Consider the following 26,953-nt stretch of genomic DNA (forward strand, 5'->3'; position numbering starts at 1 on the left):
AGCACAAACTAGGCCTAGAATACCAAGACAGCAGACATGCAGACTGTACTCATAAAAGGCACACAGTATACTGTACATGAAGAAACACAGTTCAAATGGTTCGGAACTATAAAAGTACTAATATTATCTAAATCTAAATGTCATTGGCAATAAATGAAATGCAGGTCGTAGAACCACATTAATCTGCACCCCTCAAAAGTTGTTTAAACGAGTTAAGTATTAAGATCATTTAAGTGCATTTAAAAAGACTGAAATTTCTTTAATGGCACCTGTATACACCTTGTGTTATGAACAACACTGTGCAGTCTAATTTGGAGCTGAGAGACTTTAAATCAAACGTGCAGCAAGTGTGCAGACTGAATCAAGTTTCACTTTTAGCCTTATTTCTAATGCCCATCAGGCCAAACTGCACAACTGAGGGTCAAATAAATGAGGTTCCACTGGCAAAAAAATGCTAAAAAAACGTAGTGAAGTGTTGTTGCTAATGTAGAAATGTCAAATCTCCCCTTGTGCATGTTGCAAGTAATGCATTTGTAGATCCAGCTCCCGAGGAAGAGAGCACCCGCATATCATGCACTGTAGAAGCCGTTCTGGGGCAAAAGGCAAACGGGGTCCAAGTTTGTGAGGTTCTGTCCTTGGGGCAAGCTGAGGTAGGGGCAGGGTCTGTGGCATGTGAGGCCTCTCACTCATGACTGCCTGTGGTGTGAAAAAAATATTTGGGTGTGGAGGTCTTGGAAGTGCACCAACTGTGACAGAGTGAAGAGGGTGAGGGCCAGGCAAAGCGAGAGGAGGAAGCGGAGCGAGTGGAGGTGAGAAAAAAGGAGAAGGCTGGTTTATGATTATTTGCGTGCCTGTTACCATTGGTTGCTGTTGCAGCTCCTGTCCATTCCCTGGTTTGAGTTGCCCTGTGAGCAGCGTTTGAGGGTTAGTTTGGAAGCCCCATACTGGCGTTCCCATCCCCGGGCCAAAACGATGAGGCTCGTATTGAATGGAGATGGGAACCTTCTGTGTCGCTGTCTGACTCTGCACATTGGCCCAGCCAGATGACACCTGCTTTTGCTGCAGCTGATAATCTTGATTATTTACTAATTTCTCAGGGGAGTTTAAAGTCTTTGGAATTCCTGGTGGCGTTGGTATGTCCCACAGGGTGCTACCTACCCCGTGAGAAACAGGAGTTGAAATTGGCATAGCACTGCTTTGGTCTATTTGAGCTGAAGTGGACGCAGCTGCTAAGCCTGAAACCCACTGCTTTTGCAGCTCACAGCCGTTCCAAGGCTTCTCCGGCTGGCTAACAGTCGACGGTATTACTTGAGGATTACTCATGTCCCACACTCTAGTGTCCTCTTTTTTAGGAGGTGTGGATGGCTCCTTTTGTATCAAGCCTGGGGCACCTGGCCATCGTGACAGTTGAAGCTCTTGAACGAGCTTATTTGGAGAGCTCCGTGAATTTGCTAGTAGTCCAGGTCTGACACTCCACAGAGCTGCCCCATCTATGTAGGACGGAACAGAAAAATCATGCAAAGAGCTTGTGGAAGCGAGCACTGTGGATGTGGGTGTGTTACTCCAAGTAACAGGCTTGTGCTGCCTGTGCTGCTCCATCTCACTCACTGCTGATGGGCTGGATTTTTTTGCCGCAGCCAGGAGGGAGTTGACGACAGAGGATGTGCCCTCTTTCGTGTGCGATGACTCTGAACTCTGAGCAGAAGTGGGGCCTGACTGAGTTATCGAAGGGCCGTCCGCCCAGCCCGGACTTCTCTGGTGGTGCTGCTGTAGGCCTGAATGTGGTGGGCTGTCGAACTGTGTCTGCTGTGGAGCAGCATGCTGGTGCTGTGACGATGGGACAGGCATTACCTCCCCACCGTCCACCTTCCACTGCACCGGCTGAGGGTGTAGCTCGGACAGCCACGGCTCCTTCTGCTGTTTGCCTTGTAAATCCATGCGTGACGAGAGCATGGAAGACTGTGCCTGGACTCCCCGTCTGTGCAACTCAGCCTCTCTCAGTACAGAAACTGGATATGGAGAGAGCTGAGAGCTAACCATCCCTGAGCCTCCTAAAGGTCTCGACCAGCCCCACATGAGCCTCCCCCCTCTCCTCCCCCTGCTACTGCTAGCCCTCCCTCTCATCCTAGCACCCACCGGGAAAGAATTATACTGGCTCAAACTCTGGCGCTTGCGAGCGTGGATCTTCTGGTGTACTAGCAGGCTGCTGAACCACGAGAAGGTTTTGTGACACTCATCGCAGCGATGAGGTCTCTCTCCTGTATGCGTGTTCATGTGATCACGGAGCAGATAGGCTAAACCAAAGCTCTTGTCACACAGGTCACACTTATGAGGTTTGTCACCATTATGTGATAACATATGGTGCTGTAGTTGGGTCTCATCGCTGTAGCCTTTGCGGCAGCTGGTGCAGCGGAACGGTTTTTCCTGATGCAACTTTTGATGTGTTTTCATATTCTGCAGGAAGGCAAAGTCCTTCCCACAGTCGGGACATTTGTATGGCTTCTTGCCTGTGTGGATGATGAGATGTTGCTGTAAGTAGCTACTGAACCTGAAGCCCTTGCCACACACTTTGCACTGGTAAGGCTTGTCCTTGGAATGTATGCGCATATGCAGCTCTAACACTGAGCGGTGGCGGAAAGTTTTTCCACACTCGGAACACTTGTACGACTTAAGACTAATGCCATCGTTTCTCCATTTCCCCTGCACATTATCACTGCTTAAGGGAGCAAATTGCTTTTTAGGTGGTGCTGCCACCTTCTCTAAATATTGTGCTACATACTTATGGACACTTAACACATGTAAATTTAAACTGGATTCATCACAATAAACACTTGGGCAGTGAGGACAGGTGTGTCCTTTTTCCCACAACTTGTTAATCTCACTCGGGGGTCTGGGCGTTCTCTCCAGCTTCTCATACTCCGCCTCATGAATAAGCATGTGGGCTCTCAGGTTAGCTGGTGTCCAGTAGGTCTGGGGACAAAGGGGGCAGTTGAATGTGCGTTTCGGCTCCTCGCTCTGGTGTGCGTTCTCTTTTCCGGGCCCTCTTACCGCCTCCTGTGCGGGAACGGGGGCCTGCTTGCTGGGCTGCTCAGTGGAGGAGTTGGTTTCGCGCAGCCTATGCTGGCGGCAGTGCGCCTTCATATTCTGGGCAAAGGCAAATTTTTTACCGCATTCAGGACAGCGGAAGGGCTTCTGGCCTGTGTGCAGGTACTGATGCTGATGGAGGAGGCTGCTGTACTTGAAGGTCTTCCCGCAGATGTTGCACAGGTGAGAGCGCGTGTTGTCTGTGTGCTTGCGACGGTGGTCTTCCATGACGGAGTAGTGTTTGAAAACCATGCCGCACTCCGGGCATTCATAGGGTTTCAGGGCGGTGTGACATCGCTGGTGGTAGCGCAGGGCCATGGTGTTTGGGAAAGTTTGACTGCACTCTTGGCATGTAAAGATGCTCTCCTGTGAGTGGGTCATCATGTGCTTAGTGACAGACACCTTGAACTGGAACTCTTGGCGGCACAGGGGGCAGTGGTAAGGCTTTTCTACTGTATTGCAGCAGTTGTGGTCCCTCAGCTTGTCCACTGTGGAGAAGATCCTCTCACATTCTGCACATTCAAAACAACCCTCCTCCTTTGCTTGCATCTCCTTCTTTGGAGTAACAAGTTGCTGCTCCTCCTCTTTCTCTCTATGTTCATTTCTGTGTTTAATGAGGCTGCTGCGGTGCTGAAAGGTAAGGCCGCATTCTTTACAGGTGAGGGGCGTGAGCTCATCCTCGTGCGCGTGAAAGTGGCGGTGAAGGTTGAACGTCTCGCGGCGGTTGAACCTCTTCCCGCACTCCTTGCACACCAATCGGCACTTTTTTGGCTTGGCTGTGGAATCAGCATCCTCCCCTCGGTCTGCCTCTTCATCCTCCTCCACCACCTCCCCTATCCTGTCGACTTCTCCCACCGGCTCCTTAGCCAGCTCCCTGTGTGCGCTCCTCTCATCACACCGTAAGTTGTCCTCCTTGGGAATCTCCTCTGCACCAGCTGTAACATTATCACCAACGTGAGCATCCTGCTGCACCTCCTCAGCACTCTCCGAAACCTTGCTGTGGTCTGGAAGAGAAAAGCACATCATATTAATAACTTAGCAAACAGAAATAAACAGTACACAACCCATGTTAGTTGCGTGTTTATCTACCAAACTGCACCAGACTGCCACAGAGCAGATCAGAGCCTACAGAGCAGGATGCTAGCTTGATTTTGTTATGGAAATTTTCGTTTGCAGAGTTGACAGGCTGTATTGAACCGGTAGTGAGAGCTACAGCTCAGGTTAGCCTGGAGGCTAACGCTAACAGTAAAAAAAAAACAAAAAAAACATTAACAACGTTAGCTTACCACACTTATAATTTTCCTGCTTGTGTGTTTTCGCCTCTTCATCGTCGTCTTCAGCTTCGGACCAGTCGAAAGCCCGCTGGTCGTCGCCCGGAGCTTCGGTCATATCTGCAGCTGCTGTGGGGTCCTCCGGTGAACTGCATGTCGTTTTGTCGGCTCCAGCCCCGGACTCGACACTAACCTCGGAATGGCTGGCAACAGGACCGCCGTCGTTGCCAACACTGTTTCCCCGCTCATGGTTGGGGCTCTCCGTGGTTTTCTTAGGTGATGTTTCATCTTTCTGACTTAAGCTGCACCCAGACTCCACCGCCGCGGCCCTCTCCCCAGATGTGTCCACCTCCTCCGCAGGGGATTTCTGTCGTTTTGGAGACTCTGATGGGTCTACGGCGGCCATGTTTCCCCCATGCACCCCCTTGTCCAGAACACACAAGGATCATGCTAGCCAGCCTGAACAAGGAATCACATATCCGGCCGAAATTTTCAAAATAAAACCCTTAAATTAAAGATTTCCCCCTCTGCTGCTTTTGCTGTTCTCCACACACCAAACACTCCCTTCACAACTTAATTCAGCCTGAATAATCTGTTCAACGCAGCCATTAATATCACGAGAACTTTTTTGTATGCTATGTGACAAATCCACAAGTGATCAGCTGAATTTATTTGGAGTCCATGTCTGACATTTATTAAAGTTTAGTTACATTTCATGGGAACAGTAGCTATCTACAAAATATAGCTTGTGCAAAACTACGTAGATGATGGCCATATACTGTTTTTATAGCAGCTATCTACAAACACATCCATCATACTGCATGCAAGATTATAATAAATAGCCCCTACATACTTATGTATGCTTTTAAATTCCACCAGAAACATATTAGTTGAAGTCTGAAGCCCACTGTGATGTTTAGTTTCAAGGTTGTTTGTTTTTCATACCATTATAAAATGGAAACTCTTTAAAATGTAATATTTTTGTCTTAAAACACACTGAACAGAACATAGTCTACCTTTATTGTCCAACCAAAGCTGGAAAGCATGTACCATGAAACTTTTAAAAAAGCACAAGCATACATTAGCAGGTACTTACAATAGCTGTATGACTACAATATATGGTAACAACTGTAGATTACAAGTACTTTTATGACAATGTAGTTAGTGTATCAGAAGAATTGAGACAGTACTGAACTAGTAAGAGCATGGTGAGCTTTGCAGCTCAGCTGCAAAGCATGTACAGTGACATGCATATTAAACATCAGCACCTATAGTATATTGTTGTCTGGGTGTTGAAAGTTTCATGAGTGAAGTTGTCACTCTACAGAGCAACTGTTTTCCAGGAAGTCTTTTAGCACAAGTATATGTATATATGTCTGAGGAACCAAGCTAATGTTAAGGCCACCCAATTATCTCATATGTCCAATTTTCTTCTCCACTTCAGTCCTCTCTGAAGACAAACTTAAGTGCGACATAGATTACTGATTTGGAGTAGGACTTAAAAGTCCAAATAACTCAGTTTATTTTTACAGAAATACTTTCAATAGAAAAAGAGCATCATTTTTTGTCACATTTGAAACACCAAATATGTATAATGTGCACTTTGGGTTTCCAAATACTTTCTCCTCAGCGTCGTCTTCTGCGCCTGTGGTCAACGGCTCTTCCTCGCCGCGGCCGCGGCACACTTCCATTTGTGTCTGTGGGTGGATCAGGGGGAAAAGTGCCATGTACGTCAGGGGACGATGGTGCAGGTACCACCGCTACAGCTGACTGATTATTTGAATGCTGGCTCACCAGCGGCTGCGGCTGTATTTGTGTTTGTTGCTGTTGTGGCTGTTGTTGTACTACATGTGGCTGCTGCTGATGTTGTAGTTGAGTTTGCAGTGGTGTTTCAATCCGCTGTTGTTGTTGTTGCTGCTGCTGCTGCTGCTGCTGCTGCGGTTCTATGTGTTGTAGCTGTTGCTGCTGAGCTGGCTGAGAATGTAAGTGCTGTTGAGATGTTTGTGATTGGTGTGCTTGTTGTACACGATGCTGCTGTGGCTGTGGTTGTTGCTGTGCCTCAAGCACTCCCAACAGCCTTTGCAAGAGGACATTGTTTTGTTGTAGACTGACTGCTAATGCCTCCTGAGAAGCAACAAGTGTTCTCATGTCCTGTCTGAAGCCATCACCAAACTCCTGCAGGCTCTTTTCTACCCGATTTCCCAGTTGAATTGCGGCTTCCCCTAACCCTCGCAGCTCATCCTCAAGCCAGGAGCTGCGCGGAGGGACTTCAAGAGGACCCTGATGTGCTCCAAGTGACGGCTGAGGACTGCTGGGCTGAGGGCTGCCATTCAGAAAAGGAGCACTATAGAGGGGGGAGGGAGGCAGCCATCGTTCTGATGGAGGGGGTGGTCCTATACCCAGACCCAGTGCTAATCCTAATTTGTCCTCCATGCTGTTCTCTACTGGTTCACACTCAGGCTCACCCATGTCTCTCTCACGCTCAGGATTGTCCTCATCTTTCTCCAAACCATCTCTGTCTGATCCATCCACTCCTACACCTGCAAAATATTATAAATGGATACAAGTAATTGCAACCTATTATAATCTAGAAAGAAAAGAAGGTGAGCAATCAGACAACTTATTTTTTACCTGTATCAGAGTCAGGGAAGCATGGGAAACTGGGCTTTGGTCTGGTGTTTTGCTTTTGCCTGGCTTGCTGAAGTCTGGGGCTTGTCTGGGATGGACGTCCAAGCATCGAGGCCCCTCTGCTAGATGGCAGGTAACAACTGCGGTGGCGAGCATCAGCTAGCCGGCCTCCGTTCCGTCTCTTCAAATCATCCCAGCGCTTCTTCACCTCTCGAAGGGTACGTGGGACTCGGGACACTGCGTTGACTCTCTCTAGGATTCCTGCCCAGATACGCTCTCTCTCCCGCCGCCGGAGCCTCCCCGCAGGACCAAAGAGCTCTCCTTCACACCGAGTGACTTCTGACACCAACACCTCCAGCTCTGCTCCACTGAAACGACTCTTTCTTTTTCCTGCACCACCAGCAGCCAGTGCAGCTGACATAGCTCTGTCTGTAGCGAGGAAGTTGAGAGCACAGCCAAAAAGGGAAAGAAAGAATATTAAGTGAAGCTAAATATGCCGTATGATAAAGACAAATCAGTCTTAGTTTTAGAGTGCTAAGTCAAAACAACTCAATTGTACTTCAGTCTTTCCTGAGTATACTGGAGCTAAATGTTAACTTGGTCAAATAAAATGCTGGTAGGTGCTGGATTGATAAAAATATATTACTGTAGTATTGGCTGTGCTTAAGTACACTGCTGATAAGATTTGTTTATGGAATAGTAATAAATGTATGTGTTTTATACACAGTTCTCATTATGAGCCACATGCTCTGCAGAACATTGCAAATAAACAAAGAAATGCATTTCCCATAATGGTGAGGCTTACTTTGTTCGATGGACAAGAGGTCATCTGAGGACATGCCGGGTGCCATGATGTTCGGATGCACCACTACCACGTTGAAGGGGAGTCCGCCAGGTAATCCACTGTTCTGGTCACAGCTGCCATCTGAGTCCTCATCCTCCCGGGGGAAGCCGTTTTCTGAGGCTCCCCCTCCAAAGGGTCCCTCCGGAGACTCCACTTTGATGTGCATGGGAGGTGATTGCTCGTACAGCAGCCCCCCCTCCTCGTAGTACTCAGTCATGGGTCAGACCTGATTCACAGCAGAACTGACTGGCAGGCCAATCCTGATACTGGCAGCTGCTGCCCCATTAACACAAGTTCAAGGTATAACTGAACCTATTGCTAAAGACATTTCAACTCTTCAGTGTACTTTGTCAGATAATGATGAACCTGCTTTAGGCACAGATCCACACATACTACGGGTGATTTCTTTGGAAATATAAGGAGTTTAAGGATAATTAAATACTATATTACTATTAAAATACTATTTTACTATCAGCCTTCAAATTAATCAAGTCATTGCTGCAGCTTAGTGAGAGATACAATCATTATCTGATTACAGCATTAAGTCCAGAGACCTTTATGGCCAGCTGCAGCCCCTTAAGTCCACTTCTGTCATTCTCAGTGATACTGACATGTAACTGAAAACATACACACACTGTGTAAAAACACCTGGAGCAGGCTAAGAGCTACATCTACACGTCCAGCTGTGATACAGTGAGATGCACCATCCAGGCAGAGAACCGCCACCAGAGCTGAAATACAACAACAAAACATAACACTGCTTACAACTGTGTAGCATCTTAGAGTAGCTTTGCTCGTTTCTCTCAACGATGCTGACTTCTGTATTCTGTCGCATCGATGCGCATTTTTGTCTGCACCACATCCGCAATGGTTGCGCATTCCGCATACATTAGGTGCTGATCTTGCAATGGAGCTAGCCGCATGCTAACAGGCTACCACAGTTTGAGGCGAAGCGGCGGCCTGAACTGCCTGCGACAGCTGAGCGGACATGGTTAGAAAGCGGAGGCTGTTGTATGTCTTACCTCATCATAATTGCACATGGGAGGCAAAACAAAACCAAAACACAATTGGCGCAGCTGTTAGCTCAGCAGCCGATACACAAACCGGAGACGGTCGCTTACTAATGACGTCACCGAGGGGGTATGTTCACGACCAATCAACCAAAGTTTGGAAATGTTGAGCAAATGAATCTCGGTCTTGTATTTTTCTCTAGTTTATTAGACGGGAGCTGGTGTGTAAACAGTGAGATCATAGAGGGGAGGATGTAAGCCTTTTTAGTTTTAACTCCAGAGCTCAACCATCACTACGCCTCAGATTAATTAATTCCAATAAAAAGCTTAAATCCGCACTAGTCAGATGAGCTGAACATGCAAAAACATATGAAATTCGTCTAAAGGCAATTCATCATGCTCAGTCTCTAGTAATGAATTAACATGTAATTGACTTTAAATGATGCAGTTCTTTCCACGAAAGTCCTCTATAAACTCAATAGTACGGATTAAAATCCGTAACCTTTTATGAGGAGTCTCTCAGAAGAATTTCAAGGAAATTATTGGGAATTTATGTAATATATTTATATAAGATTAACATAATAAATCACTTGAATTAGTGACTGTATTGTAATAATTACTCACACCTAAAAAGCAATAGGTGGTAAATTTGCATCGTAGCACATCCCCCTTACAATCAATCACCTGATAATTTCTAATATTTTTAATTACAATTTATATAGTGGTCTAAAGTGTAAATATCCTATGGTGTAAATATTTATTTCATTTCATCACAACCATATATTTATATTTATATTTATTTTTGCTATTTTTGTCTTTTCTATTGCTTTGTTTTTTTCACTCTCCCTGTTTATATTGTTGCTGCTGTAACAAGAAAATTTCCCCCTATGGGGGATCAAATAAAGAAAGTCTCAAAGTCTCAAAGTCTTAAACAAAACTGACTGTAAAGTTAAACATGTCAAAATGATTTTGACCCTCCTGTGTCCCCTCCTCCTCTATCTTTACCTCTACCTATTTACATTCAGTATATAAAACATACTGTAGGTAGTAACATAAACGTAGAGGAGGGCTGCATCTGCATCTGTTGATGTCAGCTTAAAAATAATTGACTCGTGAAAATCCATATGCTGCTCTCTTTCACCATACTGCTGTTTCCCAGGAGGGATAATGTTTAATCAGTGTGCAAGGCACATGGAAAAATCCTTGAGAGCATCTGAGATAAACGGTGGCCATGTCAGGCAGTCTGACTGTATATAAACCCACCACATCTGTTCCTGATGTGTGCAGGCTCATCAATGCAGAACACAACCATGAAGTACTTCATTCTCCTGGCCCTGTTTGCTGCAGCCTGTTAGTCCTTGTATATTCTGTTTATGAACGATATAAAAGCTGAATTTCTTCAATTTCTGAATTCATCATTTCAAGAGGTGGATTTTGTAAGCTCTTAAAATAGTTATGACTCACTCAGTTATGTTTGTGTTACAGTTGCTGCTCCCATCGATGATGAGGATGACAAGATTGTTGGAGGCTACGAGTGCAGAAAGAACTCTGTGCCCTACCAGGTCTCTCTGAACTCTGGCTACCACTTCTGTGGAGGCTCCCTCATCTCCAGCACCTGGGTGGTGTCTGCCGCTCACTGCTACAAGTCGTGAGTGCAGGCATTTTATTTTAGATTTAAATTACACCAAAGCTGATCAGAACTGGCAGCTTCTGTGAATGAGATAGATACATTAGGTCCACATACTAAAACCAACTTTGTTGGTTCAAATTGCCATTATTTTCTTTCAAAAAGCAGTGAAATCAGCAATGAATTCAACCCAAGCTTTGTGCTTCTTTCTGCAGCCGCATCCAGGTGCGTCTTGGTGAGCACAACATTGCTGTCAATGAAGGCACAGAGCAGTTCATCAACTCTGCTAAGGTCATCCGTCACCCCAGGTACAGCAGCCGCAACCTGGACAACGACATCATGCTGATCAAGCTGAGCAAGCCCGCCTCCCTGAACAACTACGTCCGCACCGTGTCCCTGCCCTCCAGCTGTGCCAGCTCTGGCGCCAGATGTCTGATCTCTGGATGGGGCAACATGAGCGGCTCTGGAAGTCAGTAGAAGGCCGCATTCACATGTGGAAAATATGTGAATGTTTGAATGTTCTCATGTATCATCTTTCTTCCTCTCCAGGCAACTACCCTGATCGTCTGAGGTGCCTGGACGCCCCCATCCTGAGCGACAGCAGCTGCAGGTCCTCCTACCCCGGACAGATCACCTCCAACATGTTCTGCGCTGGATTCCTCGAGGGAGGCAAGGACTCCTGCCAGGTACCAGCTAAAGTCATCCTCACAGTTTTTCTTTTCAAAGCAGACACACCAGACTTCAGAACACCTCTGCTCACATGCTGTCTTTTCTATCTGCCTCCTATCAGGGAGACTCTGGTGGCCCTGTGGTGTGCAACGGTCAGCTGCAGGGTGTGGTGTCCTGGGGTTACGGCTGCGCCCAGAGGAACAAGCCTGGAGTCTACGCCAAGGTCTGCAACTACAACTCCTGGATTCGCAGCACCATGTCCTCCAACTAAAGTCACTTTAGTGGACGGAGCAGAATATCTGACTATGGCAACTGTTTTAAAACAATAAATGATTAACACCAACTTCAATCTCTGTTTTTCCTGGTTTTGTGCTGTTAGACAAGAAACTGATTTATCAATGAGGAGAATCTCCACAGTAAGGAAAAAAGAGAAACAGTGATCTCCCAAAGGGACGAAAAGAAAATATGTCCAAAAAACTCAGAAGACCTGCACACAAATGAAAAACCACAAATTGTCACAAAAACAAATCAAACTGCCACAAACTGAAATACTTTTCATATTTGAGATAAAATTCCTCATGAAATTACAATGAAAAAGATACTTGTTTGTACATTTTTAAACTAAAACACTAAACAGTGAGCATTCGGTACTTTAGGATTTGACAAACCAGTTTGGCATAAGAGGGAGTTTGAGAGAAGAACTATTCAAGACACTTCATAGATAAAGGTACATTTTGACTGCATGTTGATCAAATCAGTAAACTGACACCTAACAATTTAAGGTAACTCAGTCACCCTGGTAAATACAGTGTTTATTTCATAATGCATTGGATATTTACAACAAAAAATGTTATCTGATATGTATATACACTGTTGCCCATAAAGTTGGAATAAAATGTTTTTTTACCTCTTCTCATGAAATGATTGTGACAATGTGATTTATTCTTGATAAATAAAGTGTATTTCTTCTCAACTTTATTGATCAAACTCTTCCAAACATATCACAGTGAAACTTAAACCACAATTAACCTTTGCAAACTGTGTATTCAGGCTTTAACAAAATTGGGGGTATTGAACAATTATTCCAACTTTATGGGCAACAGTGTATTTATATTTATGTATATGCATGTGTTTGCTTCTGTTCATTCATGTAACAAAAGATGATAATAATAAATACTGCATGGAAACTTACGTGTCATCAAAAGTATTAAAAAACATGAGCACTGCAGACGATCCCAGAGTAATATTTGAGCCAAAGTATTACTCCTCATTAAAAAAAAGAGAAATTAATTAGATAAGAATACAGTATTGATGTGTATAGCCTACAGTCTCATTGTGTGGTAGTAATTGCAGAGGAAATTTGTTGTACATTTGTAATTAATCTGTATTAAGAAAAGCAGCAGTTGGACAATTTTACACTAGTTTCTATCTTGTTTTTAGTCAGTGTTTTATGAATCAGTGCAGACAGGAAAATAAATATTTCTGACTGGAAGAGAAGGTCAAAATATAATCACCATGAATGAAATACAGACAACATTTGTTGATATGTAAGTTATTGTGTTTCTCTCCATCATGATGGCGTCTTTTGCACACGACTACAGGTGATGTGTAGTTGTAATGTGATGCATTTCCCTGAAAGATAAACGGGAATTTTAATAGTATTAAATGCAACATGATTTCCTTTGAACTCCAACAATCATTCCAAACAAATTGACGAGTACATGATTTTCACAGAGTCAGCATAGGTGAGCGGTGGTGGGACAAACGCTCACGTTATCAACAGGTTGGCTCCCAGCCACCAGATGTTTTCTCACATGTTAACAAGATAAAGGTAAAAAAAATGGAATTACGTGTCCTTGGCCAATCAGATAGCAGAGGGACAGAGGGGGTTTAAAAGGGTCTGCAGTGCAGCTGAGCTGACACCGAGGTTTAGACAGGAACCACCATGAAGGCTTTCATTCTTCTGGCTCTGTTCGCAGTGGCATGTGAGTATGAAGCTTAGGTTTCTGGTGTGACAGGGTAGGACTAAAGGGTGATTTACTTTGAGATTTCTCTGAAAAAAACTGCTGTACTGCAAAACGTGAAAGGTTTTGTCTTCCTTCAGACGCCGCTCCCATCGATGATGAGGATGACAAGATTGTTGGAGGCTACGAGTGCAGAAAGAACTCTGTGCCCTACCAGGTCTCTCTGAACTCTGGCTACCACTTCTGTGGAGGCTCCCTCATCTCCAGCACCTGGGTGGTGTCTGCCGCTCACTGCTACAAGTCGTGAGTGCAGGCATTTTATTTTAGATTTAAATGACCAAAGCTGATCAGAACTGGCAGCTTCTATGAATGAGATAGATACATTAGGTCCACATACTAAAACCAACTTTGTTGGTTCAAATTGCCATTATTTTCTTTCAAAAAGCAGTGAAATCAGCAATGAATTCAACCCAAGCTTTGTGCTTCTTTCTGCAGCCGCATCCAGGTGCGTCTTGGTGAGCACAACATTGCTGTCAATGAAGGCACAGAGCAGTTCATCAACTCTGCTAAGGTCATCCGTCACCCCAGGTACAGCAGCCGCAACCTGGACAACGACATCATGCTGATCAAGCTGAGCAAGCCCGCCTCCCTGAACAACTACGTCCGCACCGTGTCCCTGCCCTCCAGCTGTGCCAGCTCTGGCGCCAGATGTCTGATCTCTGGATGGGGCAACATGAGCGGCTCTGGAAGTCAGTAGAAGGCCGCATTCACATGTGGAAAATATATGAATGTTTGAATGTTCTCATGTATCATCTTTCTTCGTCTCCAGGCAACTACCCTGATCGTCTGAGGTGCCTGGACGCCCCCATCCTGAGCGACAGCAGCTGCAGGTCCTCCTACCCCGGACAGATCACCTCCAACATGTTCTGCGCTGGATTCCTTGAGGGAGGCAAGGACTCCTGCCAGGTACCAGCTAAAGTCATCCTCACAGTTTTTCTTTTCAAAGCAGACACACCAGACTTCAGAACACCTCTGCTCACATGCTGTCTTTTCTATCTGCCTCCTATCAGGGAGACTCTGGTGGCCCTGTGGTGTGCAACGGTCAGCTGCAGGGTGTGGTGTCCTGGGGTTACGGCTGCGCCCAGAGGAACAAGCCTGGAGTCTACGCCAAGGTCTGCAACTACAACTCCTGGATTCGCAGCACCATGTCCTCCAACTAAAGTCACTTTAGTGGACGGAGCAGAATATCTGACTATGGCAACTGTTTTAAGACAATAAATGATTAACACCAACTTCAATCTCTGTTTTTCCTGGTTTTGTGCTGTTGGACAAGAAACTGCTTTATCAATGAGGAGAATCTCCACAGTAAGGAAAAAAGAGAAACAGTGATCTCCCAAAGGGACGAAAAGAAAATATGTCCAAAAACTCTCTCAAAAAAACTCGGAAAACCTTAATTGATGTTAAAAGGATTTTTGAGCCTTAACCTTCAGCATCACATTATCACAAGAAAATATTTCTAGTTTCATGGAAGCCATTTTTATCTCATATTGAGTATAAGATAATTGTTCACATGTAAGCACACACTTTGATAAATGACATAATCACATATTAATACAAAAGTTAACTTTATTGGTTTTAAGACAAACTGTAGCATAAAATCATATACAACACAGCAAGGCGTCTATCTGGGAAACTCTGAAATGAATGAAATCAAGCCTGACATTAAAGCAAGACCATGTGGTTTTTCCAAAACAGTAAACAATAACGGATGTTAAACAACACTGCTGTTGCATTTGGTATGTCATGTGTGGAATGTGTGTTCGTCGGGGTATTTTTATAGAAAATCACATGATTTCAGCAATCATATTACAAGTCCACAGAGGAGAAAACTCTTTGACAAACGTGCATGAGAAAAGCTGATAGTCACTTTAAATACAAGATGCTGATACATGTCCTTGTTGGAGACCAGAGCCAAACAATTTTCTCTGAAACATTTTAAGTAACAATTTCACTTTCACACGTATAAGTCAAGTAAAGACCTGTTTGATTTGAAATGCAGACATCTGATATTAAATTCAGTGGTCATACAGTGGTTGCATGTATCCAGAGAAGATGACAACATTTGGACTTTGTAAAAATGACACAGTTACAATTCAGCTGATTCAGTGTGACCTCTGCAGGTGCAGATTTTTTTATTTTCCATGTTATAATATAGAGATGCCAGGAGGTTGCAGGGCGACAAAAATGAACGACTGCTCAAAATGTTATTTCAGAGTGTAAATATGTTTTTATCAAACTAAGAATTTCAATAATCTTCCATTTACATACAATACGATCTTCATTTCCAAATGCTTGTTTTATTGAAAAGCTGATTTGATTGTCCCAGGGCTGCTTCTGTCTCAGCATTAATGCACTGAGTGTACAAAATATTTGAGGCATCTTTGACACAGACTTGCAGTCCATTTTGGCACAATCCACCTGCATCAATTTTAAAACTCTCTATCTGCATCCTTTCTGTTCTTCTTGATAGACAGAATTATAGAAACTAAAGCAAGTTAAGGGGCGTCTTCTTGCCGAATGACCTTCATGGAAACAAAATTTCCCAATTATTTTATGCATTCAGTGTGTATTTTCAGGATCTGAAAACCGACAGGTTGAATACGTGCTTGTGAACAAATCCTCCTTTGCTCCATTTCAGTTTCCCTGACTTTTCTAGGTGTGCAATGTTTCTACATTTTCTAATATTTGACTAAAGGACCCCTGTGTTAAAGAATGCTAAAAAAAGTTGATATACATATAGAGGTGGCATTTTGGTTGTTAAACCTGGCCTCTAGCATGCTGCAAATAATGCTGATAAAGGTCTGAAATGGCAGAATATGTAATACCACAAACAGCGCACTTAACGCCATCTGAAGACCCTTCATTTGATATGCTGGCATTTTGGGTCACGTGTCGTTTCACAGTTCTTAATGGTGTAATGGGTTTTCCAATTGCATTTTCATCTGTTCCATCATGACTCGTTTCTCTGTCTTGGATCCAAGGCGTGCTGCCTGGACGCTGGGAGGTTTTACCCAAATCATGATCCTGATTTTCAACAAAGGAAATCATGGGCACTAGAGGCAACCCTTGAGGAACTGGGCCTGAATATTTGTATAAGGGGCTTGTAGGAGAGTTGTTTTCCTCAGGTTCTGGATGTAATGTAGCCAAATGGTTGTTCATGGGAGGGCTAAATATTTTCTTGCTAGACTGTGTAGTCTGATCATCTATGGATAAATCGAAACCGGAGTGCTTGTGCGTGTCTTGCGTTGAGGAATGACAAAGCTGGTGGCTGAACAGCAAATCTAGAGTCTTAAAGCTGTATCTGCACTGCTCGCATTGATAAGGCAGAAAGGCTTTCTTGTGCCTGACCTGAATCCACTGGAACTCTGGGTGCTCGCTCATGTGTTTCTTGTATAGCTCCACAAACCGAAAACCTTGGCCACACTGGGTGCAAGTAAACCGTCCACGTCTGTGTCGATGGACTCTCTGATGATGCCACAGTTTTTTCCAGTTTTCTAGAGTCTTACCACAACAGGCACAGGTGTAACTTTTCCCCGGGGCGTGAGTGAGCATGTGGGCTCGCAGTCTGCCCATGTGTCTGAACAGTCGGCCACAGCTTGGACATAAATATTTCCTGGGGTCTGAGCGGTTATCTAGTTTGTTTAATTTGGACACGAGGTGGGAGAGATGGTGAGCTGGTATGACTGTTGACTGGAACGGTTTCTTTGAGTTTGCAAAGCGCTTCTTGCGGATGGTCTGCGATGGTTTCTTCTGTGTTTCACAATTTCCTGCTGCGAGAGGAGAAGCTGAATTCTGTCCTGACGAGCACCTCAGTGCAGGCACCGTGTACTGTATTAACGACATGGTCTCTTCCTCTTTTATCGCAGAGCTGGAGGTGTTTCTCCCTCCTCTACACTGACTGCGATGGGAGTTAAACTCAGACAGCACGCCGAACAGCTTGTCGCAGTACAAGCAGCGATAAAGCTTTGCGCCGGTGTGGGCTCTCATGTGGCTGTTGAACTCCTGCAGATGGTCAAACACATTCTTGCAGATGTGGCACGTGTACGTTAGTGAAGGCTTTACTGGTTTGTTGCCACTGCTTTGCGAAGGTCTACAAGTGTGATTTTTTGCATTGCTATAATGAGTGAATGATTTTTCGCACCGTGTACAGTTGTAACGCTTCACAGACCAGTGTGTGAGCTCATGCACGCGGAGGAAATAAGCCTGTCCGAACGCTTTGCCACAAATATCACATTTATAAGGCTTCTCTCCGGTGTGGACGCGCACGTGTCTTATGAGGGCAGACTTAAACGGGAATGTTTTACCACAGTACTGGCACACTTTCCTTTCTCTCTTTTCTGTGGAAGCTGTTTTTTGAAGTCCTGGACTGCTTTCATGGTCCTTCCCTCTGCTGCATTTTTCAGACCGATTGTTCTCAGACTCCTGGTCCAGCACCTGTGCATGCATCTTCATATGAGAGGCGTACTCGGAGCAAGAGAATTTGATCTTGCAAAACGGACATTTTTGATATATGTTGCTCTTCCTGTGCGTCTTGAGATGAAGATTTAAGTTTGAATTTTTGCTAAAACCTTTGCCGCATTCAGGGCATTTGAAAGGTCTTTCTCCTGTATGGATACGCTGATGGATGATGAACTGAGACAGAAATTTAAATATTTGACCACAGTAACCACATTTCAATTGTGTTTTCCCCCCTTTTTTAGCGTGGGTGACATTTGCATTGGCATCTGAGTTACCCTCCAAATCACCACAGTCCGTTTTTTGTTGAGTGTCACTGATGCCTTCACGGCCCTCAACAAGATCCTCTCTCTGCAACAAAACATTGTTTATTCTCCTTCTCCTTTTGCCGCCTCTCTTGCGCCTCAAAGTGGTTTGCTGACTGTTCGGACCCTCAGATTTAACTGTGGTGTTGGCACTATATTGTAAAGACTTAGGACTATTTGACTCTGACACAGGATTTAAATCATCCACCTCTATCTCTACATTCTCAGCCTTCACAGCAGGGGGGACCCTGTCGGGTTTAGGTGGTTCTTCAGAAGATGTTGGGACGTCCGTGCTAGGGGGCTCTGCACTCTGCAACTCTTGTTCTTTGCAGTTCTTTGGAGATTCAGGACTACTATTTGGTTGCGACTCCTCCCTGCAATTCATGTCAGCTGACTGTTTTATTTCGGGGTCATCACTCTGAGAGGGGCTAACCAAGTTTGGACTGTTCAAACCCTCTGAAGGAATAATTTCAAGTTCAGCTGCTGGCTGAGAACACAGCCCTCTTTGTGATGATGCATTGCCCTTCAGCTCCGTCTGGTCCTGTTGTGCTTCTCCAGACTGTTGGGAGAGTTGTTCGGCCTTTCCATCTGAATGTGTCTCTTGTTTTTCAGTGTTAGGTTCCACCTGTTTATCTATCTCTGCTCTCTCCCCAAAGCCTGTGTCATTGCTCAACACTGATGAAGCTTCCTGGGAAACATCCAGCCTGGACACTTTTGCTGGAACTTGCTGATCAGCCGGTTTGGCCCTTCTTCTTTTAATACCTTGAAAGTTCAATGTAGTACTACTTTCTGTAGGAGCTGTTTCAGTTTGCCTGGGGTCTACCTTGCTATCAGACTTTAAATCCTGTGTCGAAGGGTGTTGCTCTCCTCTACTCCTCAGTCTCCGTGCTGGGCTGCTTACATTATCAGCTTTAGCAGGAGCGGCAGAAACACAAGCCGCAGAAGCCTTAGAAACCACAGTTTTAAAAGCTTCCTTTTCTGTTTTTCTTGGTCTTCCTCTTTTTCTTTTTGGCAGCACAGGGACACTATCTCCTACTTTGCCATCAGAGACAGTATGAAGACCAGACATCTCATCATGAGGTGAATTATTGATTAAGGGACCGTCTATGGCGTTAGGTACATCATCACTGTTGTGGTTCTCTAAGCTTGTTGGCAAAGGTATCGTTGTGCTGATCTCCTCGTGCTGAACTGCATCAAGACCTGCAAAATCTGGATCTTTTTTGTCTTTAGTCAACAAGGCTTTCATTTTACGAGGACGCCCGCGTTTTCTGCGGACCTCTGCAGGCTGTCCGTGACTGTCTGTTGTAGAGCTGCACACACTTGCAGATGTCACTTGAGGCTTTGCCTCCGTCCCCACTTGTGGTGATATGGGCTCACTGTGTTGACAATTTGTTCTGCCTGCTGTTTCAGGGTTAACACGGGCATCAGACTTCAGGTGCCCAGATGAGTGGGATTCAGGTGCAGGCTGAGTCAGTTCTGTTGCTTTCATTTCCTCTCCCCACCTGGACTCCAGGTCTTCCTCACCTCGTCTCTGTTCTTCAGGTATCTGTTGAAGAAAAAAAATGCATTTATCACAAATGTGGTAATGGTACTGCTGCACAAGTCTCCTAAAATGGCATTAAGATTAAGACATACAAAAATCTAGACGGCAAGGCAATTAGATCCTACAACAGTCTGGTGTCCAGTAGAAGACCACATGCTTGTGAAAATGCATGCAAACATAGATGTGAAGCTAAAATACAAATCTTGACAAATAAATATGCTCTATCTCTCTAAAAGCAGTCAAACTGCTTTATTGAATTTGAAAATGAGTTAATTTACAGCCTTACAAACTGCCCTCCCTTCATTTGGATGCCATAAGCCCAACATAAATCAACACAATGACTCACTGTATATTCAAATAGTAAAAATGTACATAAAAAGCATATTCAAATACATGCAAAAACAAAAAAGTCACAGCAACAATAGCCCTTAAATGAGCCCTTAGGATTAAAGGTTTATAAACAAAAAAATGCACCAATATTCAATACAGCTAAAGATGAATTTTGCTGAATACTGTAACGGACGGCATAATTTTGGGGTGAAATCTCTATTTGTCTTTCTCACTAGCTACCTGCTTGCAGTCCAAAGGGGCATGAATGGAACTGCGAGGATGTGATGCCGCAGAAGTTAACTCAGAGACTGAATTTTGGTCACTGCTTCCTCTGCTGAAGGACATTTTACTCCCCATGTCAAGAGTCTGTGGATTAAAAGTTGTAACACATAAAAACAGCGACGTGTATTCCTACAGCAAAACAATGTCACATTACAATAGCTGTAAAAAAAACAAAACTGGCCAAGCAACTTTATTATTATCGCTGGCCTGAAAAATCAAAGTTATGCATTCTCCAAAGGAGAGACATCTTAAAGTGCATACATGCTAATCCCATTTCATCGCATTAACTTCAAAGTATTGCTCAAAGGTGACAAAGACCACTAACACTTTCAGGCAAGTTAAGTTGGTTTAAATCAGCTGCAAATCTGGACCAGAGAGAAGGCTGCTGCACACAATCAGAGGGTCTATAACCTGCAACCACCTAATTTGCCCAAACAACAAAGTTTTTAACAACAACAAGAACAACTTTGTGACTTCCTAATCTAAACCTCTCCAGAAAGATAGGCACGTAGGAGAGTTTGAGAGTCAGTTTTATAGGAAACTACTGAAAAGAAAAAAAGCACCTAAAACAAACAAAATGCCGGTTTGTCGTGAGGCCAGTTTACCTAATGCTTCACTACATTTCAGGGAGAAATACTGTACTTTTTACTCTACTACTTTTACATGAGTTAAAGTTAGTTATTACTTGGCACATTAATACTGTTATTAAAAGAAAGAAAGATAGAGACCACACTTGTGCATCTTTTCATTACATCTTACCACATGTGTAACTGTTTATGAACTATATAAGATGAGCTCCATCCGCATCAAATTGTTGCAATCAATGGATAATAATCCAATAATGTAAAAAAACAAAAGTTAGAACATGTAAAACAGCAGAACACTACAGGAGGCAGCTTTTCTGCATAACGACACTATTGCTTTAGTAAAATAAATCTTCATACGGGGGCTTGAATGTTGAAAATTGAATGTGAAGACTTTTCTCTTCTCTATTCACAAACGATCACACATTACATACACATACAAACTAGTAATACCAAGTCTCAAAGTAGGGTGTTGCTATTTGTACTGCACCAAAAAGGCATCTGATGTGTGTAACAGGTAATGCGAAAACATCTGCACTAGTTTGTCTGGACAGATGATGGCTGCTAGTTTCAGCTGACCTCTCATCTTCAGGCACTGGCACATCTCACCACATGATGGGAGTCTTTTCTGGTGAGCACAGGAGCAAGTGGCTCTCAATTATGACTATATTATGCCAATGCTCACACACTAAACTCACCAAAACACAAGTGTGTCACTTGGTGACTTACATATTTACAAGTCATCTATAGCCGATGCAGCAGCTTCAGCATCCAGCCATCAGTTGTGATTAAAAGCTATCAAAAGCATGAATAACAATGTGAGATTAGGCGTTATCTTTGGTAGGCCAGATAGCTAGCTCCGGTTATTTAACGTTACAGGCCACACAAACCTACCCGTTACCTACAATGTCAGCTCATATGCCTTTCCTCACAGCTAATAACGCTTATGCGGGGTGTCTCACGACACTGGTAAATAACTGTGATGGGTGGTAGTAAACACAAAGTGCTTGCCTGCGTGGGGGAGAGTCAAGACTGGTCTCCTCGTAGCCATGCACTGACCGCTGCTCAGTTAGCTAGCATTTGCTAGCCCAAAGCTAACGTATCTGTCCTTTCGTGGCCGTCCGGCACTTCTTACAAGCGGGCATTGGCCTGGGAGCTGGGCTGTTAGTGCGGACGAGGCTTTCTTTTCTTCTCGGAGCAGTTTGCGGCGGAGAGACACTGGATACCCACGCACAAAGCCACCCGAAAAAGTGTCAATCACGCCGAACACACAGTGGCCGCTTTAGGTGCTGTGGGAAGTTTGGCAATCACGAGTTGTTCTGTAACTTCAAAAGTGACAACACGACTCAAAAGGCGTGCATTCTTGTTGTGTGTGTTGGTTAGATATAACGTTTAAGGACGGGATGAATTAGTGCTATAACTGCATATTATCATATTTTTATGCAACATTATCATTAATATTTATGTGTCGTTTTTTCTATACGTGCTCGGTTTCGATGCTCGTGTTTGTTTAGATTACAAGCACGCAAATAGCACGTGAACGCCGCATGCACTCTTGTGGATATTGGACGCAAAACAGCGCCTTGATTTGCTTCGAAATGGCCCCCTCTGCTGGAGATTAGGGCCACACGACAGACAACAGACCATGCAATAGATTCTGGAAACATCCCTGAGGAAAAGGGGGCTGTCATTATTAGGAGCTGAGAATAAGGGAGAAAATATGATGAAAAAAATTAGGCACAGACTCCATAGGTAATAAAACTGTGTGAAGAATTCTCAATAAATAAGTCTGAAGTAATCGATAGAAGATCTATTTCATACACCTTCTGCCACCAAATCGAACTCTCCACAACACATATGACAATATAGCCAAACCTGATTTTTGAACCTATTCTTCAGTTAAGTATTTTTTTAAATTCAGTTTCTAGATCTTAATTTTTATTTTTTTGTCATATTCTTACTTGCATTTACTGTACTGCAATTAACTGTATCACATATCATACACTGCCATCAACTAATATTTGTACTGCGCTCAGGTTAAAAACACAACACAGTCAGTCCATTGATCGTGTGAATAACATTAATACAACAGGCTGCATTATCCCATGAACACACACACACACAGCGAGCTTGAAAATATAGTTTAATACAACATATACTGTATTCTTAAAGTTTGAACAAGGCTGGTCAGAACCACAGCCCACAGCCTCACAACACATTCTGATCATACTAAAAACATATTTTAAAAAACAAAGAACAGAAAACCCATTTATAATACGGTACCTGGTTATCCCAACAAACATGGGTAAACGTTGCTCATTCATTTTGATGATGAACTTCATTGAATTATATTTTCTATAACCATTGTGGGGACACCGATTTCAGACTCTTGGAAAGTCAACATTGGGACTGTTTGCTTACAAAAGAAGTCCAGCTTAATTAAGATGCATGTCTGTTGTCACAATTCATTCTGGACTTCTTTACTATTAAATATAATCTGGAGAAAGCCAGCAAGCATTGTGTTCCTGTGCGATGGACCGAAACAAGTAAATGCTATTCAGCCAGGAGACTGCTATGTTGATGTTCTTGGTCCATAATAAACACAAAATGTGACATGCAAATGGGAGTGCCTCTTTAGTTTTGTCAAGTCTTAATAGGGACAGATGAGACTACTTGGTAAATCACCTCAGCAGGTTTGTCTGGTCCGCTTTCAACAATGTAACAATCATCATCCTCCATCTCCACTCCTGCTTTCCCATTCACAGGAGCCGCCCCTTTCCCTTTGTCCAGACCGACAGCCATGCCTTGGTCTGTCTTTATTTTACCAGAGGTTGGAATCCCAAATTTTCTCTCAGCGTTCATCTGAGCAGGATTTGGGTTCGCCACTGGTGCCGCCCTCTTAAATTTGTAGTGCTGTCTGCCACCTCGCACGTGCTGAGCCATGAACTCCTGTGCTTTGACACACTTGTGCCTCTGAAGCAGCTGAGAAGTTTCAAAAGGCAAATGACAGACTCGACAATTGAACCCATTCGATGCAGAGGATGTCGGCGTTGGTTTGCTCGGCGCACCTAATGCAGAGTTTGTGGGCGTCTTCAACTGCCCGGAGAGAGAGACAAGAAAACCCTGACTGCTTTTAATAGAAGCGCTGGGATTTAGACTCTGGCCCATCAGTGGAGGGCAGACAGTGATGTAGGGCTTGGATGCCCTGGGATTCTGACTCTGCAACTGAAGGGACGGAGTAAGATGAAACCCCGGTTTGCTTTGATTGCATGTTTTGATGTTTTGATTTTTCAACTGCAGCATGGAACTTCTTTTCCTGGCTGCACTGAGATTCAGGCTTTTCAGCTGTAGAGAGGGAGTGGCCCGAGGCTGCAGAGCATTGAGACTCTGACTCCTGCCTGTAAATGCTTCATTGAGCCCCCTGTTGCCCAGCGGCCTCGCAGTGATGAGTTTGAATTTGGTAGCCGTGTTGGGTGAGTTACAAACATGGAATCGAGGTACTACCTTCTTGCTGGAGAGCAGCAGCCCACATCCTATACATCCAGAAATTTTATCGATGACATGAGAGCTGTGGTGGGACATGAGAGAGGTCTTTGACATGAAACACTGCCCACATTTATTGCAAGAGTAAGGCTTTTTCTTGTTAAATGTGCGCGCTGTTTGCAACAACACAACAGGCTGGTAAAGTGGCCAAAGATCCACTGTTGGTGCACCTACACCTGCAAAAATGTTCTTCATGTCTGTTGTAGACAGGTTAGGATTTGGGAGAGAGGACGCTTGCGACACAGAGGGGTACAACCCAGGCACTTGTGAAATCTGCGCCAACTGCATGGGGAGTTGTGGCATAGCTGATCTAATGGGTACTTGCGACACAGGCTTCCCAGGCAAAGTAATTGTTGGCACATTGTTCAATTTAGGCTTCTTCCAGACCACCTCACCCGTCTGTAGTCTTTTCAGCTGCTTCTCCTCCTCCATGCGCTTCTCCATTCTGCGCTTCCTAATTGTTTCATGATCAAGCACTTGGTGTCCTGGTTCATGTTTAGTGCTGTGCTCCAGCATGTCACTGTACTCGGTGAACTCGGTCCCACAGGAGCAGATGAAACTTGCAGCGGAGCACACATGCTCCTCCAGGCATTTCCGACTTGCAAATATCTGCTCACAGCTGAAGCAAAAACGACCGGCGTTCAGCAGGTCTCTGCCCAAGCCATCCTCCATGATATCTAGCATCTTTTGACTCCCTCTCTCCATGACCAGGCTAGGCATGGATGTGTTCACTGTCGATGCGGAGCCCTCTAGAGCGCCTTTCCTGCTGGAGACAAGGGTTGGAAGCAGTGCAATCATGAACAGATTATAGTTCAAAATGGACACATAAATCAATGCAATTACACCTCAGTTTAATGTCGACTGACACTTTCAGTCAGAGGAGCTAGCTTTAGCTTTCCTCCTACAACAGCTACATGCAGTAAACGAACAGTATGCTAAGCAAAGGGGAGACGACAGTAATGTCGCTAAATCTTATAGCTTCTTTTGAACGTTTAAATTATTTAGGTCCAAACTTCTGAGACAAGTTAATTTACTCTAACCCAGGTTATGTTTTAGCATCCACCCCATACGCTGCGAAATACACACCGTAGTCACCCATCCAAACACTACAGCGGCATATTTACTACACTAATTTTCTATACAACCTAATGCTTGGAGGAACACGGTAAACCTGACTGAGCAGGTTTTACGATTTATAACCTTATTTTGTTGAACGCACGCTTGCCTTGCTACAACCCTACGATGCTAACGTTAGCCTCTACTAGCTCATGGACGATAACGTTAGCTTACCTTCACATGAAATTCAAAGTGCCACCGTGGCAGTGATCTGGTATATCCTTGCAACAAACCGCAAACAGCTTGTCGATTGTTGTTTTGCGAGACATTCACAATAGGGTTTGAACTGCCAGTGTTTTGGACGAGCAGTTGGCTCATTAGCCACAACGGGAGAAAAAAAAAACCCAGAAAGACCACCAACTCTTCTTCTACGGATGGCGCGCTTCGGCGGCAACACATCCGGGGTTTGTTACGTCACACTGACACCCATCGACCAAAACTCCTGATGCACCTCTGATGTTATTAGTGTGATAAGTTAGTGGGTGACTTTTAGTCTTCATGTGAGCAAGACAAAATGAAAACACTAGTATGAGGTTGACAGTTCACTATGACCTTGGACACAGAAGTTGACAAAACAATATTAACTCATGCTTGATGCTCAGTTACCATAAATTTATGGTATTTATATAATATATTTTATTTTATATAATACCTTTTTTTTTTTTTTACTTCACGATTCTGAGAGGCTTTAGGACTCATCAAGGTTGCCGATGAGGACTTTGTGACACAGCTGAGAGCTCCTGAACAAATGAGTAAGGGGATCTTGGGCGCCCTGGCTTCTACAGTGTTGCAAAACATCTTGTATTCAGGCGCAGTGTGCATCTGGGCCCTGGTCGCCATCATGAATGATGGTGCACTTCTGCTCTGCCATCACTGAGTCCATCCTCATCTCCTCCATCACCATCTGGTATGCTGCTGCCACTGCCAAGGACAAGGGCACATGCAGCATGTCATTCACTGTGCGGAGAGTACATGTTAAAGCCTCTAGCTCCGTGCGTTACATTAACACACATATTCTTCATACTGTGAACATTTGCACACTCCTTGGTCATTATTTTGTTATCTTATGTTAATTATGTGTGTATGTTATGCACCAAAATAACACGGGATTATCTGTCAATGTAAAAAAAAAAAAAAAAAAAAAACACATTCAATTTTAAATGAATTGGTTGTATTGTATTTCCCACAGACCCACAAAATGAATATTAAAATTTTTCTTTTGAAATGATCCTCAAAACAGGGACTCGAGATCAGGTAAAAAAAAAAGTAGAAGCTACTTTGTGGACATAACCATGTCAGTTCATGTCATGCATTAATTATTTATACTTATGAATATTTATTGAGGGACATAAATCCTCTGACAGTCTGAAGCTTTTGGGGCCACAGCACTACTCTGCCCAGTTTGTAATCCAGCCTTGACAAAGACACTATATTTCATTGATTACTTTACTTACTACTAATCTCTTACATAATCTGGATGTAAATGTAGCCAGTTAACTCTCAAATACACAAAGGATGATGCAAAGGATGTCCTTGTCTAGTCTGCTAAATTTAGCAAACAGTAAATATACTTATTAGAATTATCTTGTCTCTCAACTGTGAATGAGACATTTCTTACTGAACGACAATGGCAGTCTC

At 44.0% G+C, this 26,953-nt stretch overlaps 6 protein-coding genes across 8 annotated transcripts; 2 read left to right on the forward strand and 4 right to left on the reverse strand.

The window, feature by feature from the left end:
* Nucleotides 1–491: 491 nt before the first annotated feature.
* Nucleotides 492–4,761, reverse strand: LOC139204825 (uncharacterized). The gene is made up of 2 exons (XM_070834838.1): nt 4,371–4,761; nt 492–4,088 (listed from the first exon to the last, which is right to left on the reverse strand). Exons 1-2 carry the CDS (start codon nt 4,759–4,761, stop codon nt 496–498), a joined length of 3,984 nt encoding a protein of 1,327 aa, XP_070690939.1. The 3' UTR covers nt 492–495.
* A 285-nt stretch (nt 4,762–5,046) lies between these two features.
* LOC139204694 (uncharacterized) lies at nt 5,047–8,933 on the reverse strand. 2 transcript variants are annotated; one of them, XM_070834651.1, is made up of 4 exons: nt 8,850–8,933; nt 7,789–8,558; nt 6,987–7,412; nt 5,047–6,895 (listed from the first exon to the last, which is right to left on the reverse strand). In XM_070834651.1, the coding sequence occupies exons 2-4, from the start codon at nt 8,042–8,044 to the stop codon at nt 5,982–5,984; spliced, it is 1,596 nt and encodes a 531-aa protein (XP_070690752.1). In that variant the 5' UTR covers nt 8,045–8,558; nt 8,850–8,933; the 3' UTR covers nt 5,047–5,981. The 2 variants fall into 2 exon arrangements, with proteins under 2 accessions (XP_070690752.1, XP_070690754.1); XM_070834653.1 differs by having other exon boundaries at nt 5,047–6,889; nt 7,789–8,919.
* A 1,182-nt stretch (nt 8,934–10,115) lies between these two features.
* On the forward strand, nt 10,116–11,469 carry LOC139204708 (trypsin-3-like). The gene is made up of 5 exons (XM_070834672.1): nt 10,116–10,187; nt 10,323–10,485; nt 10,680–10,933; nt 11,014–11,150; nt 11,255–11,469. Exons 1-5 carry the CDS (start codon nt 10,133–10,135, stop codon nt 11,402–11,404), a joined length of 759 nt encoding a protein of 252 aa, XP_070690773.1. The 5' UTR covers nt 10,116–10,132; the 3' UTR covers nt 11,405–11,469.
* Nucleotides 11,470–13,073: 1,604 nt separating this feature from the next.
* LOC139204711 (trypsin-3) lies at nt 13,074–14,389 on the forward strand. The gene is made up of 5 exons (XM_070834674.1): nt 13,074–13,118; nt 13,238–13,400; nt 13,593–13,846; nt 13,927–14,063; nt 14,168–14,389. The coding sequence occupies exons 1-5, from the start codon at nt 13,079–13,081 to the stop codon at nt 14,315–14,317; spliced, it is 744 nt and encodes a 247-aa protein (XP_070690775.1). The 5' UTR covers nt 13,074–13,078; the 3' UTR covers nt 14,318–14,389.
* A 1,452-nt stretch (nt 14,390–15,841) lies between these two features.
* LOC139204685 (zinc finger protein 184-like) lies at nt 15,842–19,289 on the reverse strand. Its single transcript, XM_070834641.1, has one exon. It carries the CDS (start codon nt 19,161–19,163, stop codon nt 15,915–15,917), a length of 3,249 nt encoding a protein of 1,082 aa, XP_070690742.1. The 5' UTR covers nt 19,164–19,289; the 3' UTR covers nt 15,842–15,914.
* Nucleotides 19,290–22,786: 3,497 nt separating this feature from the next.
* On the reverse strand, nt 22,787–25,648 carry LOC139204693 (uncharacterized). 2 transcript variants are annotated; one of them, XM_070834649.1, is made up of 2 exons: nt 25,490–25,648; nt 22,787–24,962 (listed from the first exon to the last, which is right to left on the reverse strand). In XM_070834649.1, exon 2 carries the CDS (start codon nt 24,917–24,919, stop codon nt 23,300–23,302), a length of 1,620 nt encoding a protein of 539 aa, XP_070690750.1. In that variant the 5' UTR covers nt 24,920–24,962; nt 25,490–25,648; the 3' UTR covers nt 22,787–23,299. The 2 variants fall into 2 exon arrangements, with proteins under 2 accessions (XP_070690750.1, XP_070690751.1); XM_070834650.1 differs by having other exon boundaries at nt 22,787–24,965.
* Between the last annotated feature and the right edge of the window lie 1,305 nt (nt 25,649–26,953).

The sequence above is a fragment of the Pempheris klunzingeri genome, chromosome 8 (assembly GCF_042242105.1).
Source record: "Pempheris klunzingeri isolate RE-2024b chromosome 8, fPemKlu1.hap1, whole genome shotgun sequence".
In the NCBI taxonomy this organism is placed as follows: Eukaryota; Metazoa; Chordata; class Actinopteri; order Acropomatiformes; family Pempheridae; genus Pempheris; species Pempheris klunzingeri.